This window comes from Martes martes (genome assembly GCF_963455335.1).
Source record: "Martes martes genome assembly, chromosome: 5".
In the NCBI taxonomy this organism is placed as follows: Eukaryota; Metazoa; Chordata; class Mammalia; order Carnivora; family Mustelidae; genus Martes; species Martes martes.
The window spans coordinates 140,481,197-140,497,837 of record NC_137892.1 but is presented as its reverse complement, the minus strand read 5'-3'; the positions used below and the strand labels follow the sequence as shown (position 1 = coordinate 140,497,837).

Here is a 16,641-nt window from a genome sequence, read left to right as displayed (position 1 = left end):
TTTAAACAATGCACCAACAAAGGACACATTATTTGCAGAGCCGCACATGTACCTCCAAGTCTCATTACGACCCCGTGAATCCCATATCCCCCATGCAGCCAGCTTCTCCTGGGCAGTTTCTAATGGCATCCCTTCTATCTTCCATTGTTTATAATCTGGAGGTTCCATTTTACTAGGACCACATTCATGTCTACATCCATGGGCCATGTCTGACAGCAAACTGACCTCCCAGAATCTCAGTATTCAGCTCGCAAGCCTCAGCCACCATCTTCCATTTCTGAGACCCATTACCATGGTCTACTCCACTGCCTGTCTTCCATTAAGCATGAGGGACATGCCCAGACCCTCCCAAATTAGCCCTCTTGTTACTCCCCTACCCCAGATAAATTACTTTCATGTATCTCAGTTAAGTGTGTGTGTGTGTGTGTGTGTGTGTGTGTGTGTGTGTGTGTGTGTGTGTTTAGGATAAAATAATTCAAACCAAGCCCACAACGACGACTATGTGCATTATTATTATTAAACTTAAAAAAAAATTCCAAATGTAAAGAAAAGTTGTAGGATTACCTGGGTGGTTCAATGGGTTAAGCATCTGCCTTTGGCTCAGGTCATGATCCCAGGATCCTGGGATTAAGTCCTACATCCGCCTTCTTGCTCAGCAGGAGCCTGCCATTCCCCCTGGTTGTGCTGTGTCTCTCTCTCTGACAAATAAATAAATAAAATCTTTTTTTAAAAAGTTGCCAAAATTACAAAGAACTTCCATACTGCCTGTATCCAGAATAATCATTTGTTTCTGATTTCATCACATTTATTTTCCTTTTCTCCCTGGAAATGATTATTTTCTCAGAACCATCTGAGTTTACGTAGCTCATGCCTTTGTTATACTCTTAATACCTCAGTGTATTGTTCCTAAGAACAAGTATATTTTCCTACATAACCACAACACAGTTTCAAATCAAGAAATGTAACCTTGATGCATACTTTTTTCCACTCCGCAATCCATATTCCAATTTTATCAGTTATACCAATAAATTCCTTAGAGCATTGTCCCCCTCTGCTACCAGCTTTAACCGAAAGATCACATATGTGTTAAATCGTCTTGTTTCTTTAACGTTCTTTAATCTGGAACGGTCCTGTAGCATTTCTTTGTCTTTCATGACATCGGTGCATTTAAAGAACATAAGCCAGTTGTTTTGTGGAACGTTCTTCAGATGGACTTGCCTGGCCCATCATGACTTGATTCAGGCCTTGATTCTGTCCCCTGACAGAAGGACACAAAGGTGATGATTTGTTCTTCTCTGAGTATCAGATCTGGAAGCACACCATCTCAGTCTGCACCCTGTTGGTTAGTTTGGTTTTTTTTTTTTTTAATTTAAATTTGTTTTCCATTTTTTAATTCAAATTCGATTAATCAACATATAATGTATTACTGGTTCCAGAGGCCTGTTGGTTAACGTGGTCCAGTTTCTCCACTGTATAGTTACTGTTTTTCCCTTGCAGCTACTGAGCAATTTATGGAGACATAGTTTAGAACTGAGTAAGTACCCTCTTCATCAAACATTTCCCCCCTAGATTTAGCAATCACTGCTATTTCTTGCCCAAACCATTCTTAACTATGATGGTTGCAAAACAGCGATCTTTCAACAGTGCCCCTCCCTTCGCATTTATCAATCTTTATTTCACTGTAAGGAAGGACCCTCCCCGGCTCAGCCCCAATTATTCAGTTATCTATCATCAGCATGAATTGATGGATTCCTATTTTATTCAGTGAGTTATAATCCTTTACTGTCCTAGTTTATCTTTAGCTCAAAAATTGTCCCAGACTTAGCCACTGGGCTGTCCTTGAAACTAGTTCTATGTTCTTTCGACATGTTCCCATCTTTTTTGTTTGTTTTTCATTTGCATCCTTTCTGTTATATCAAAATGTTCTCATGTTCCTGGTTCATCTTGTGCTTTCCTCGGCCATTTCTCCAAGGAGCCCTGTTTCTTTCTAAAGATGAAACTGGGGGCACTTGACTGGCTCAGTCAATATGACACGCAACACTTTATCTTGGGGTTGTGAGTTCAAGCCCCACGTCGGGCATAGAGCTTACTTGAAAAAAAAAAAACATCATATTTAGGAAGATATGGGCACTCAGTATATCTTTTGCATTTTCAATGAAAAACAACCTCCAATGACATTGCTCATGATCGAACTGTGGGTATTCTGTTAGGTTATTTGGGATTATATTTTTTATTTCTATCTGTTATTACAAAATAATATAGAAATACTTTTTGCTATATCTTCCAAAAGTAAACACAATATATGCTGTGAAAAATTTGGAAAATGTCTTAAAGTTAAGAACATATTAAAAAAATCTCCTGTCAGGACACAATTAGAAATGTATTTTCTTAAAAGATTTTATTTATTTATTTGACAGAGAGGGACACAGTGAGAGAGGGAACACAAACAGGGGCGTGGGAGAGGGAGAAGCAGGCTTCCTGCTGAGCAGGGAGCCCGATGCAGGGCTCGATCCCAGGACCCCGGAATCACGATCTCAACCAAAGGCAGATGCTTAATGACTGAACCACCCAGGCGCCCCACAATTAGAAATGTATTAAAGTTTTGTTTAGAGGTTAAAAAAAATCACCCACCACTCTACTCCAAAGATTAACCACCATCAAGATATTAATAGTAATTATCAGTAGATAACCATATCTCATAGTTTAAATATACCAAAAATATTTCATCAGAATACAATTATTGGATAATTCAAAAGTGTGTGTGTGTGTGTGTGTATGCATGTGTATTTCTTCAGGATAAAGCCTTAGAATTAAGATTGCTGAATTTAAAATGTATGCATATTTATAAGCACAGAAAATGTACCCAACATTTTAGTTATCAGGGAAATGCAGATTAAAACCACAGTGAGGGGGCCACCTAGGTGGCACAGTTGGTTCGGCGTCCAACTCTTGGTTTTGGTTCAAGTCATGATCTCAGGGTCAGGGGATCGAGCCCCACATTGGACTCCATGCTTGGCACAGAGGCTCCCTAAGGATTTTCTCTCTCCCTCCCACTGCCCCTCCTCCCCTAAAATAAATAAATCTTAAAAAAAAAACAAAAAACAACCATACGGGGCGCCTGGGTGGCTCAGTGAGTTGGGCCTCTGCCTTCGGCTCAGGTTGTGATCTCGGGGTCCTGGGATCAAGTCCCGTGTTGGGCTCTCTGCTCGGTGGGGAGCCTGCTTCCTCCTCTCTCTCTGCCTGCCTCTCTGCCTGCTTGTGGTTTCTGTCTGTCAAATAAATAAAAAATCTTAAAAAAAAAAAAAAGACTATAGTGAGATACTTAAACTACCAAAATGCATAAAAACATTTAAACTGACAATATCAGTTGTTGGTGAGGATATGGAGCAACTGGAAGTCCATAAATTACTCATAGAAGTGTGAACTATGATAACCACTTTGGAAACTAGCATTGTCTACTACAGCTGAACAATCTTTAAGGGTGTACCTTTGTTGTCACATATAAAAAACATTGACCTAAATTTTCTTCTTGCTTTTTATGGTTTTACTTCTTATACTCAATCCTTAATCTGTATTGACTATAGGTATAAGGTAAGAATCTCCATTTTATTTAATTTTTTAAAAGGTTAGACTGTTGCTCCAACCATATTTACCAAACATTTTTTTTTTTCTTTAGAGAGACTGAGAGCCCAAGATGGAGGAGCAGCAGAGGGAGAGAGAGAGAATCTCAAGCAGACTCCCCCACTGAGCCTGGAGCCCAATGCAAGGCTCAGTCTCACAACCCTGAGATCATGACCCGAGCTGAAATCAAGAGTCGGGTGCTTAACCAATTGAGCCACCCAGGCACTCCTTGAACAATCATTTCTTTCTTTCTTTCTTTCTTTTTAGATTATATTTATTTGTTTGAGAGAGAGAGCGAGAGAGAGCACGAGGGAGAGGGAGAAGCAGGCTCCCCACTGAGCAAGGAGCCTGATGTGGGGCTCCATCCCAGGGCCCTGGAATCACGACCTGAGCCCAAGGCAAATGCTTGACTGAGCCACTCAGGCACCCCTTGAACAATCATTTCTAACTGAAAATCAGTTTATTGATTGAAAACAAAGTCCTAATATTTTAAATTCCTATATCTACTTGAATCCATCCTTAAACTTTTAAAATCTATTTTTAGAGAGGCAGAGAGAGATATAGGAGGGGCAGAGGGAGAGAGAGAATCTTAAGCAGGCTCCACATCCAACAGGGAGCCCAACATTGGGCTCTATCTCCCAACCCTGAGATCATGACCTGAGCTGAAATCAAGAGTTGGGCACTTAACCAACTGAGCTACCTATGTGCCCCTCATAAACTTTATTCTTTTTCATTTACCTGTCTCTTCTGCTTTATTTTTTTCTGATATTTTATATTCTGATATGGTAAATATATCATATCCCTTTTTATCTGCAGGGAAAATCTTCCTCATTTTTCTTTCTCCAAAATGTTCCTCATGTGTTAGTCATTCCAGACCCCCAGCAGTAAGGTTAGCGCCAAACCACAGCAGGTGCATTCAGTGTTGGTTAATTAGATGAATGAAGAGCTACTTTGAACTCTCAAATTTCTCCCTCTTAAAATAATCCACATACTCTAAGAGCTCCTCCACTTTAAGTGTTCTAAGATCTTAGGGGATGTAGAAAGTGAAAACAAAGATAAAAATTTTCCTTGATTCAAGTATGTAAAGTAATTCTGCTACTATGAGTAACAATGAAATATCTAGTGTCCTAAGTAAAATTTGAAGAATTAATTTTTTGAAGAATTTTTTTAAAGGTTTTATTTATATATTCAACAGACAGAGATCATAAGCAGGCAGAGAGGCAGGCAGAGAGAGAGGAGGAAGCAGGCTCCTCACAGAACAGAGATCCTGATGTGGGGCTCGATCCCAGGACCCCGGGATCACGACCCAAGCCGAAGGCAGAGGCTTCAACCCACTGAGCCACCCAGGCGCCCCTGAAGAATTTTTTCTAATGTAAGTTCTATGCCCAATGTGGGACCGGACTCACAACCCAAAGATCAAGAATCACATGTGCCACTGAGCCAGCCAGGCACCCCAAGAATTAAGTTTTATTAGCACACAAATACCTGATTTTGCCCTCCAAGGAGCAGCTACACTTATGACTCATACTTATTTTTTTCTTTCATGAATGCAATGCTAGTTCAAGAGAGATTGTTGCAGTAGAGGAGACCAGTTACTGGGTGGAAATGTGTGTTTAGAAATGCTGATGATATTTCAGGGAAATCTCCACTGACCCAGCCTTGAACCAAATCCATGTGTGATGCAAATAGGCATGGCTCAGTGAAGAACTCTAATCTGAATTATTTAATCTCTTCTGTAATGAAAATTGCATGGTGTAATTTTATGTTTTTTTCAAAAACATATTTCAACTTGTGTGACTAAGTAAAGCCAGCCAGTTTATTATATAGGATACAAACTTAGGTATGCAAAAACATAAACTTGTCTATAATTGGATTTAATTTCTATCTAAAGCCCTCATTCTGTTTTTGTCTGAAAACTTAATCTTAATTTGGGCTGACCTGTCAATTTAGGAGTTCTCAGTCAATTTGGGGGTTTCCCACTTCTTCTCAGGGTTGTATCCAGGCTCCAGGGGAAGATCATCTTAAAGTCTATCAAGATGTGGCCATGGGATAGGAGGAGGTGGCTCTATCCCGGCCTTTGCAGCCGTGTGCTCTCCTTCCTACTTACAAGACCCCTCAGATCCTTGACCCTCTTTCTTAGCTCTTCAGATCATTCTTGATGTGTGTCTTAGTCTGTTCACACTACTATAACAGAGAAATTCATAAACAACAGAAGTTCGTTTCTCACAGATCTGGAGGCTGGGCAGTCCAAGATTAAGTCTCCAGCAGATTCGGTATCTGGTGAGACCCTGCTTCCTGGTTCCTGGTGCAGTCTTCCTGCAGTGTCCTCACATGGTGGGTGGGATGAGGGATTTCTCTGGGGTCTCTTTTATAAGGGCACTAATCTCACTCAGGAGTACTCCACCCCTATGACCTGCTCACCTCCCATAGATCCCTACCTCCTCCTACCATCACAGTGAGGATTAGGATTTCACACACGAATCTGGTCAACCATTCAGTCTAGAGCAGCCTGAAAAATATCTTGCTCTTCTTCCCTGCCACCCTGGGCAACCTCAGGCCTTTCTTCCCACATGGCCCAGCCAACCGTCTACTCTATCACCCCCTTGATGGCACTTGGAGAGAGTTCCCTGAAACATGCCTCTTCCCAGAGCTCCAAATGGGAGTGAGACACAGGTCTCCTTTACTGATCCCCTAAATCAGTGTTGTGGATTGTGGGGTCCTAATATTCCTCTGCTCACATTCAGGGAACTCAAGGGGGAGGAAGAGGGAGAGGGAGCAGGGAGCTCCACATCGTTCCTTGCTCTCCACAGACTCGTCTTCCTAATCAAAGGATCTTTAGTCAACAGAGGTTGGGGAGGAGGGACGGGGGAAGGGGCAACAGGTGCCATGTCTGGCCATGTAGATGGCAAGAAGCAGCCCCCAAAGTAGCCCAAGAAGTAGGCCAAGGAGACTGATGAGGAAGACGAGGCATTCAAGCAGAAACAGAAAGAGGAGCAGAAGAAACTCGAGGAGCTAAAAGCAAAGGCCACAGGGAAAGACCCCCTGGTCATAGCTGGAATTAGGAAATCTGGCAAAAAGTAAGCTGTTCCTCGTGCCTGGGGTCATGGTGCTCCTCAATTCCATTCCTGTTTAAACATCTGGATTCCCTCTCCTCGCATCTGTTGCCACCTATAGCGGGAATGTAGTGTCTTAGATCCTGTTGTACATTTAAGAATAAACTTCTGTAGGGGCACCTGGGCGGCTCAGTCAGTTGAGCATCCGATTCTCAGTCTCAGCTTCACTCAGGATCTCAGGGTCATGAGATCGAGCCCCGAGCTCAGCAGGGAGTTGCTCGAGATTCTCTTTCTCCCTATGCCCCTCCCTCAGAGCTCGCTCACTCTCTTTCCCCCTCTAAAATAAATAAATCTTAAAAAAATAAACTTTTTTATAAAAGATTTTATTTATTTATTTGACACAGAGGGAGAGACAGCGAGAGAGGGAATACAAGGGGGGGAGTGGGAGAAGCAGGGTTCCTGCCGAGCAGGGAACCTTGGGATTAGGACCTGAGCCAAAGGTAGATGCCCAAAGACTGAGCCACCCAGGTGCCCCAAGAATAAACTTTTGTAAAAGAAAGTAAATCAATCATAAAAAAAGAGGTTGGAAGGGTGTGTGGGCTTGTGTGTGTGCCTTTATAATGGTGTAGGAATAAAAGCATTGCACAGGGAAAAGAACATATCCATTAACTGTTTGAAATACGAGCCACCACATTTTCTCGCACCGTTTGGATCAAAGCATGGCGTATACCCCGTGAAAACAGCTGGGTCCTAGTCCACCAGCATTTAGAGGGGGAGCATTTGCTACACTAATTTTCACACCATTGTGCAGCGTTCCTGGGGCATATACTGGGGCGTATACTGCAAACTGGTTCACTGAACACCCTTTCTGAGCCCCCCCCAACATGCAAATACTTATACAGCACTAACTATAAGCTACACACGATTTTAATTGCTTTGTATTCATTAATTTGTGCCATCCTCATAAAATCCTGTGAAGTAGATACCATTATTATCCCCATTCTTCAGATGCAGAAACTGAAGTAAAGAGAGATTAAGTAACTTCCCAGAGTCAGACAGCCGGTATCTCAGTGGGGCTATGGTTGGAACCCGTGCCGTCCGGATTCAGAATCTACCCTACTGTCACTGCACTATGCCACCATGGGTCCCAAACAACAGTGTTGGCTGAAAATGGGGGAAAATCCATGTTCCTAAATATTGAGTGATTTACACTCATAAATATTTCACTGAATTTTAGTGACCAAAAAAATCAGAATTTGTAATGCACACTCATTTCCTTAAAAAAGAACCTTAGGGCGCCTGGATAGGGCAGTGGGTGGAGCCTCCGACTTGGTTCTGGCTCAGATCATGATCTCACGGGTCCTGGGATGGAGCCCTGCATCAGGCTCCGCACTCCGTGGGGAGTCTGCTTGAAGATTCTCTCCCTCTGGCCCTCCCCCTCACTCGCTCACTTTCACTCACACTCTCTCTAAAATAAATAAATAAACTTAAAAAAAAAAATAGAGCCCTGTTTTCAAAAGCATCATGCAAAAATAAAAATATATGACATGTTTTATTAGGAAATCCTTGGTGATCTGCTAATTGTACTAGGGCTAAATCCCTATCACCAGTTTTATAGAAACAGCTCTACTAAAAAGATGTATCAGCTCTTGTAAGATCTTTCCCCTTTAAATTTCTCTTTCAGCTTGTGCATTTAGAATGTTCCAGCTCACCAGTGAGTAGCCTTCATTTCATGAAGTGTCTGATGAGTTCTCAACACGAGGTAACTTCCCACTGAGTACATTAGCCAATATTGCTCTGTAACAAATTACTCCCAAATTGAGTAGTTTAGAACAAAAAGCCATTTTTGTCACCTCACAGTTCCTGTGGGCCTGGAATCTGGGCATGGCTTCTCTGGGGACTCTGGTTCAGCGTCTTACAAGACTGCAGTCAGGGTTTCTGGTGAGACTGTAGTCACTTCCATGTTCCACCGGGGGCAGATGTTTCCAACTCACTCGTTATTGGCTGACCTTAGGTCCTTATGGCTGTTGGCCAGAGATATCCGTTTCTTGAGGTGTAGACCTTTCCACTGGATGGCTCACAAAATGGCGGATTGCCTCTCTCAAACAAAGGGCTCCAAACATGAGAAAGAGCGAGAGATGAAAGTCACAGTCTTCTGTAACCTAGTCACTTTTGCCATACCCTATTTGTTAGAAGTCCCTAGGTGTAGCCCATACTCAAGGAGAGAAGATTAATAAAGACACGACTGCTGGGTGACATTTTAGCAGTTGCCTGTCACCCCGGACCACTTTCTTCTTCCTGTCCATTCCTGTTCTTACCATCCTGCCTTTATAAGATGGATTAGGCTATGTGATATGGTCAATCAGTCAACCCAGACCTGATAGTTCATACTTCAAGCACACACTACATTCTTCCACTAATACAATGGTGCACTTTAAAAAAAGATGAATACTAATGGAGGTGGGGCTGAGGGTGGGCCTTTCTCAGCAATCGTATTGTTCAGATGTGTTCTGGTACTTAGACTCCCAGATCAACAATCCGTAACATTTAGAGGCCTGTAACATTTAGAGGCCTGAAGCTCCCCGGCTCAAAATGTGCCTGTCGTTTCGGTGGTATATCCTTGAAAGCTCTTTGTCCTACCCATGTTCCGCTGAATGTCAGGGAGTTAAGATTAATTATGCAGGAAAAGACTCAAGGTTTCCCAGTCTGTTTTAGGGGCTAGGACATGCAGCTGGATAGAGGAACACAACCACGGGACTGTCAGGCTTGCTGTCCTCCCGAGACTTTGTTCTGAACAGACTTAGGGGCACCTACGGGCACAAGCTCAGCTGTAGGGAGGGCTTAGGAGGACAGGTGATTTGGGCAGGGAAGAAATGGACTGGACAAGAAAGGTGCTGAAGAGGGCATTCTGCTAACCCCCTGAGGGAGCTTATCAAGTCCTGTCACCCTCCAGGCTTGAGTTCATCCTCTGTAAGATGACAGGATCGAAGCAGATACTCTCCACTTTTTATGGGTTAATGACTAATAGAAAGAATGTATGAGATAACTAAGAAAGAATGAGGTTAGCTGTTTGAAAGAGAAAGCGATAAGTCAGTGCTGATTTACTAAGAAGTTACAGAAAACTATGAGACTTAAAAATCACGATTTTTTCTGATCTTAACAAAATATCATGTTGTTGTGAAGACTATTATTTTGTAAATACAGAGCTCCTTTTCCTTCTGGAAACAACCACTTATTATTCTTCTCTTCAACATTTACCCCCACTACACATACATACACATGTAATTACCTCAGAAACCACCATGTTCGTGCATCGTGATTCTTTCTGTCTGCAGGTGACTGGGCCTGGGTGGTGTGTTTGTCTAAGCAGGGGCAATCTCAGTCCGGACCTGGAGATTTAGATAGGGAAACAGGTGATATCCAGTCTTTCTTAAGAATTTCAGGACAAGGGGCGCCTGCATGGCCCATTTGGTCGAGCTTCTAACTCTTGGTTTCGGCTCAGGTCATGACCTCAGGGTAGTGGGACCGAGCCCTGTGAGGGGCTCCACATTGAGCATGGAGTCTGCTGACTCTCCTTCTCCCCCTGCCCCCCCCCCCACGCTCTCTCTCAAATAAATAAATCTTCAAAAAAACATGAATTTCAGGACTATAGGGGGTGCCCAGCTGGCTCATTCAGTAGAGCATGTGACTTGATCTTGGTCATGAGCTTGAGCCCCATGTTAGGTATAGAGATCACTTAAATAAAAACTTAAAAAAATACTCAAATCACCATCTAATAAATAGATATTTCAAATTCCTCTCTTGATACTAACTGCAAAAGAAAAGACACAGTAATATAATCCTAGAAAGGTTTCGGAATAGATAAAAGATTCACAATAAAACTGGTATTAAGTTAATATAAAAGTTGCGGTGAAGTATCCAGGCGAAAGCCTAGGCCTGATTAAATTGCTCACCATGCAATTGTTACCAACTAGGGTCCTTGGGCTCTCCAAGCAGAAGAAATTTACTGGAAGCCAGACTAGAGGTTTTAGGCTGGTTTTTGTTGTTGTTGTTGTTGTTGTTATTTTTGTTTTTTCCCAACAAAGGCCCGGAAAAGTTTTTACAGAGACTGAGGTGTGGAAGGAGTGACATCTAAGCACGTAAGGGCAGGAGAGATACAGGAAGTTGGGAATACAGGTGTAGTGGACAGAACATGCTTCCTCATGCATCTCGTGTCTCATTAGCATGTGAAACCTCCACCCCTGGCCATGACTTTTAGTGTCATAATGAAGTAAAAGGTCAGTGAAAGGTCAGCACTGCAGTCCACCTTGGCACAGACTGGTCTGGTTGGGTCTTTACCAGTCTTTGTAGTTGAGTCTCTCCTTTGCTTGGCATCCTGCTTCCGCATTCCTGCGAGATATGCTACTCAAGAGGCATAGGGTTTCAGCTCTCAAGGAATGCTGGGCTTCGTGGTCAGTGTTGCAGGGACCTGAGTCCAGTCCCTGCTCTGTCTCAAGACTAGATTTTACATATCTGAAAACTAAGTACTGAACAACGTGGTTCTAGCTTCTGTCCTTGGGTCCTTTCTCAAACTTGTATTAGTCATTGCTTTTATCATGTGGAGGCCAGCACGGGACAGGTCATGGAGGGCCTTGTGTAGGGGGTTAAGGATTTGTATCTTCATGCTAAGGCCATGAGAAGGCCTTAGAGAACTGTATGTAAGTAAGTGACCCGATCCAGTTGACATTTTAGAAAGACTTTGACTGCAGGGGCACCTGGGTGGCTCAGTTGGTTAAGCGACTGCCTTCGGCTCAGGTCATGATCCTGGAGTCCCAGGATCAAGTCCCGCATCGGGCTCCCAGCTCCACGGGGAGTCTGCTTCTCCCCCTGAACTTCTCCCCCTCTCATTCTCTCTCTCAAGTAAATAAATAAAATCTTTAAAAAAAAAAAAAGAAAGAAAGAAAGACTTTGACTGCAGAGTGGGTATCACGTTGGAGGGAAACATGTGGAAAAATGAGAGCAGAGACACTGAGAGAGGATTCCAGGGGTCTGCATGTGCAGGTTAATGCCAGGGTGGTGACAGTGGGGACGGAGAGAAGTGGAAGAATTCAGTCGACACGTAGTAGGTAGGCTCAGCAGGCACTGGGGGCTAATTAGGGTCAGGGAGTAAGGGGAAACAAGACATCTAGAACAACTCTCAGATTTCCAGTTTGGACAACCGAGTGAATGTTACAGTCATTTTACGAAAACAGAATTCTGAAGGAGAAGCCAGTTGGGAGGAAGTAAAATGAGTTTAATTTTGGACATGTTCAGTTTTCAGCGCTTTGTAAACATTCAAATCTTGACAAATGGATCAAAGCAGGAGATAAAGATTTGGAGATCTTTAGGGGTGTCTGGCTGGCTCAGTTGATTGCGCATTTGACTCTTGATCTTGGGATTGTAGGTTCGAGCCCCACCTTGTGTATAGAAATTACTTAAAAATATACTCTTAAAAAAAGATTTGGAGATCTTTGCATATAGGCAGAGGATAAGGATTTGAGGGTCACATGTGTCCACAAGGTAATTCAATCCACAGGAATAATTATCACCCAGGAAGAGGGTTAAGAGTGAAGAAACCTGAGGAGGATAGAGGAAACAATGTCTGTGAGGAGATGAAGAAGGAGCAGCCAAAGGGGAAGAAAACTAGGGAAGCATAATAATGTGGAACCCCAGAGAAGGGCTATTTCATGAAGGAAGAACTGGCCCATATCACTGACCACTGAGGGAGTCAAGTCAAGTTATTGACAGTTGCCTTCCCAATGTACATTCTTTCCTTATTCTTGGCTTGTTATGATTAGTCCTCACTGGTAGACAAGATGAGAACCAAAAAGTGTTCAGTAGCATGGAGTTCATTGGGGCTTCGGTATAATGGACTCAGAAGTTTGGAGTAGACTGAGAAGTGAGTATAAGGTGGCACAGTGAAAACCTAAGTGAAGATGACTGTCTCAAGGAGTTTGACTGGCTGGTGGAGGGAGCATAGGTGGAAGGGGAATTGGGATCAAGGCATTCAAGTCTAGCGATAAGCTAGAGCATTAAAATACTGCTGGGCAGAGTCAGTAGAGACGAAAGGACCAGAAAGATAGAAGTTAATAGAGAGCAAAGGTTCCTGCACAGATAACAAGTGATGGCAGCCAGGGCACAGGTGTGGGGACTCCATATAAATAGAAGAAGTCAAGTCTTCCACTGTCATGGAGGGACAGAGGGAAAATAACAGGAAAAGGGCAATGGGAAGCCAAGGGAGGCAGGAGTGTGAACCAGGAGCTACAAGCTCCCTGAACAATGCTGAATTAGATCCACAGAGCTAGGGAGAATTTTCCTTCCTGTCTTATTAATAAAACTGCCTATTTCATCTCCAGTGATGGCTTTATTCACAAATATCAAAGCCAGTCTTAGGATAATATAAAAGATCAGAGACCAAATAGTCTAAATGTATCTCCTCCTGCATCAGCTTCTTTAACATGTACTGACTGGGTCAAAATGAAACAGTGGGGTCACAATGCCTAGGCACATCACTTCTGTATCCTATAGGAACCCTCTAATCAAAATAGCCTTAACTACCAGCAGCCAGAATGAAAAGAGAAGGTTCATAAAGAAACTCACATGGATATCCACATGGAACAGAATGAAGTTGGACCTTTACCTCACACCATATACAAAAATTAACTCAAATGAATGAAAGTTCTAAATTATAAGAACTAACATTGTATAAGTATAGTAAGAAAACATAGGGGTAAATCGTTGTAACCTTGGATTTGGCAATGGATTCTTATATGTGATACTCAGAGAACAAGAAACCAAAGAATAAAAAACAAATCAGGGTCACCAGAATGGCTCAGTCAATTGAGTATCTGACTCTTGATTTCGGCTCAGGTCTTGACCTCACAGTCATGAATTCAAGCCCCATGTTGGGCTCCACACTGGGTGTGGAGCCTACTTAAAAAATAAATAAATAAATTGGACTTCATCAAAATTAAACTTTTGTGCTGCAAGGACAATCAAAAAGGTGAAAAAACAAGCCACAGAATGGAAAAAAGTATTTGCAAATCATACATCTGATAAGGAACTTGTATCTAGAATATATAAAGAATCCTTGACTCAAAAAGACCATACAATTAAAAAATGAACAAAGGATCCAAACAGACATTTCTCCAACCACAAGGAAGACAGACAAATTGCCAAAAAGCCCACGAAAAGATGTTCAACACCATCAGGGAAATGCAAATGAAAAATAAAATGAATACCACCTCATCCCTACTAGGATGGCTAAAGTGAAAAGTCAGGTAATAACCAGTGCCAGCAAGATATGGAGAAACCGGAACCCTCATACACTGCTGATGGGAATATAAAATGGTGCCGTCACTTTGGAACAGTCTGATGGTTCCTCAAGAAGTTAAACAAAGAGCTCCTATTTGGACATTCCAGACATTCCATTCTGAGATTCCATTCTGAGATTCGTACTCAAGGGAAAGAACGCATGTCTACACAGAAACTTGCATACAAATGTTTGTGACAGCATCATTCATACTAGCTAAAAGGTGGAGATGACCCAGTTGTCCAGACCGATGCATGGATAAGCCACATGTGGTATATCCATACGAGGTTATTATTATTAAGTCATACAAAGGAATGAAATTTTGATACATGCTACAGTGTGGATAAGCCTTGAAAACATTATGCTAAGTGGGAGAAATCCATCACAGAAGACCACTTATGCGATTCCATTTATATGAAATGCCCAGAATAAGCAAATATAAAGAGACAGATTTATTAGCAGTTGCCTAAGGCTTGGGGAGCAGGGGGGTTGAGGAGTGAGAGCTAAAGGGTATGGATTTCTTTTTGAAGTGATGAAATGTTCTATAATTGATTGTGGTGATCGCTGTGTGACTGTGAATATATTAAAAACTACTGGATTGTACACCTTAAAGGGGTGAATTGTAAAGTATGTGAATTAGAGCTCAATAAAGTTGTTACCAAAAAAAGAAAGAAACTTGCAATTGCATGGCAGATTCATATCATGCAGTGTGTTGTCTCTGTAAGTCACAGATATCCTCAACCACCTTGTCTAAGTAGAGGGGTACCCCAAAATGCGGGCCCTTGAGATACAGCCACAGAACTGTATCTGTGAACTGAGCCGCCATCATGTCAGGCCAGAATTCATGCGCCGAAGTTGACTTTTGTCCTGACAACTTGGCTCCTCTCTGCCTGAGTCAGTCCAGGGTAAGTTCTCCTTGTGCCTCCAACACACTGAGCCCTTATTCCCTGTGCTATGTTATTGCGAGGAAAACCAACAAATTTTGAATATGCTCACACAGAACTATACTTCAAACCGGTTATGCAAAGGCAGGAAATGGTATGTGTTACATTACGTTTTTCTCACCACCTACTACAAACAGAAGCTGTTTAATTTCTTGGCTTTTAACTCGTTTTTGTTGTTTTTTTTTTAAGTCACAAAACATTTATTTCTTGAATTCCTGCTGTTCTCTCCCCTTGCTCTGTAGCTTGGAGGATTTGGGGGCAGTGGCGCTCGATTGAGAACGTTACTGCACTTGGAAGGGCTGGCAGGGATTCTTGGAATCGGATGATGAATACAGAGGTACTCTATGAATTGAGAAACTGTGATTTTTAAAATGATTTGATTCGATTAAATAAAAATTTTGACTTTACAGTAAGGATTGAATCACATAATCACCGAGTTAATTCTGCTGTTTCCTGTGAGGCCAGGGAGACAGTGCAGGTCAGATCTTCAAGAATTGTGGGAACTCGGGTCCTGTAACCAGAAGCTCTGAGGCAGGATGAAACTCGACTTCCTGGCAGAAATAGGAAGGGCTTTTAGAAGTGTCCACAGGTTTGAGGATATAGAAATAGTGCTCCTTCAGAAAGAAGGGAGGCACAGGCAGTCCCACATTTGGAATTTGGAGGAGAAATCAGGGACTTTTTATGGTGGGGATGCTTTCTGAGCAGCTATTATGTAAGAATGCACTGAACTCTACCACCTGATCTAGAGAAATTTCCACAAGACAATGTTGAGGGAGAAGAGTTACGTTATAACCAACATCCACGCCCTCCATTCTTACGGTCTCTCAGAGGGTACTTGGCAGGGTGGAGCACCGGTTGCCACAGTGACAACGTGTTCATTCAGGTACTCTGTGTTCTGTCGCTTTCCTGTCCTACTTCCCCACTCCCTCTGTGCTGCCCAGGATCACTCAATTTTTTGTCTCAGAGTTGGTCATGAGGGAATGCAGACTAAGGCCCAGGCTAGGAGCCCCTGGGTGGCAGCCATGATGGACCAAAGGCCAGAAGCAGGCCTCCCATACCCTAAGACTCCTGTACTACTGCAAAGAATGAGGGAGGAGTCCCCTCGATTTAACTATGGTTGGTTATCTGGGAAGTCTAACTACAGAGTTGCATTTTCAGTCTGGTGGAACGTCATGAGTTGACCCGTCAGTCTGGTTATACAGAGCAACTGTGATGCTCTCCAGGTACTGAGAGCCAAATAGCGTCTCTCACCTAAACCTTCAAACACACACACTATTGCTCTTTCTGGCTTAAGTTGTTGCAACCCAGAGTTCTCAGGGATGCAGCCATGAAAACTTTCCAAGCCAAAAAAATCAAATGGTTGCTCCAAGAAGATTCATTGGCATCAAGAGAAGGGAATGCAAGTGGAGGAGGTAATTTGTAATAATGATCCAGGCAACAGAGAATGACCCAGAGGGACAATGGAAATGGAAAAGGGGGACTCAAGGCAGGGGAACATGAAAATTCCAAATCCTTCCCCGAGTTCCATTATATCCTGGTGGCCAGGTAATTTTGGTAAAGATAGGGTTTGTCTTCTCCCATAAAGGACCAATATACTTCCATATATATATATGTGTGTGTGTGTATACACAAACACACACACACACACACACACACACACACACACACACACACGGAATTCCATATATATATT

General features: G+C 42.6%; 1 protein-coding gene across 1 annotated transcript; it reads left to right on the top strand.

Annotated features, from left to right (window-relative positions):
* Positions 1 to 6,507: 6,507 nt before the first annotated feature.
* On the top strand, positions 6,508 to 6,702 carry LOC308343235 (translation machinery-associated protein 7-like; the record flags this gene model as incomplete). The annotated part of the gene is given in 3 exon segments (XM_080804275.1): positions 6,508 to 6,546; positions 6,550 to 6,558; positions 6,562 to 6,702. Coding segments are annotated over 3 exon segments (189 nt in total).
* Between the last annotated feature and the right edge of the window lie 9,939 nt (positions 6,703 to 16,641).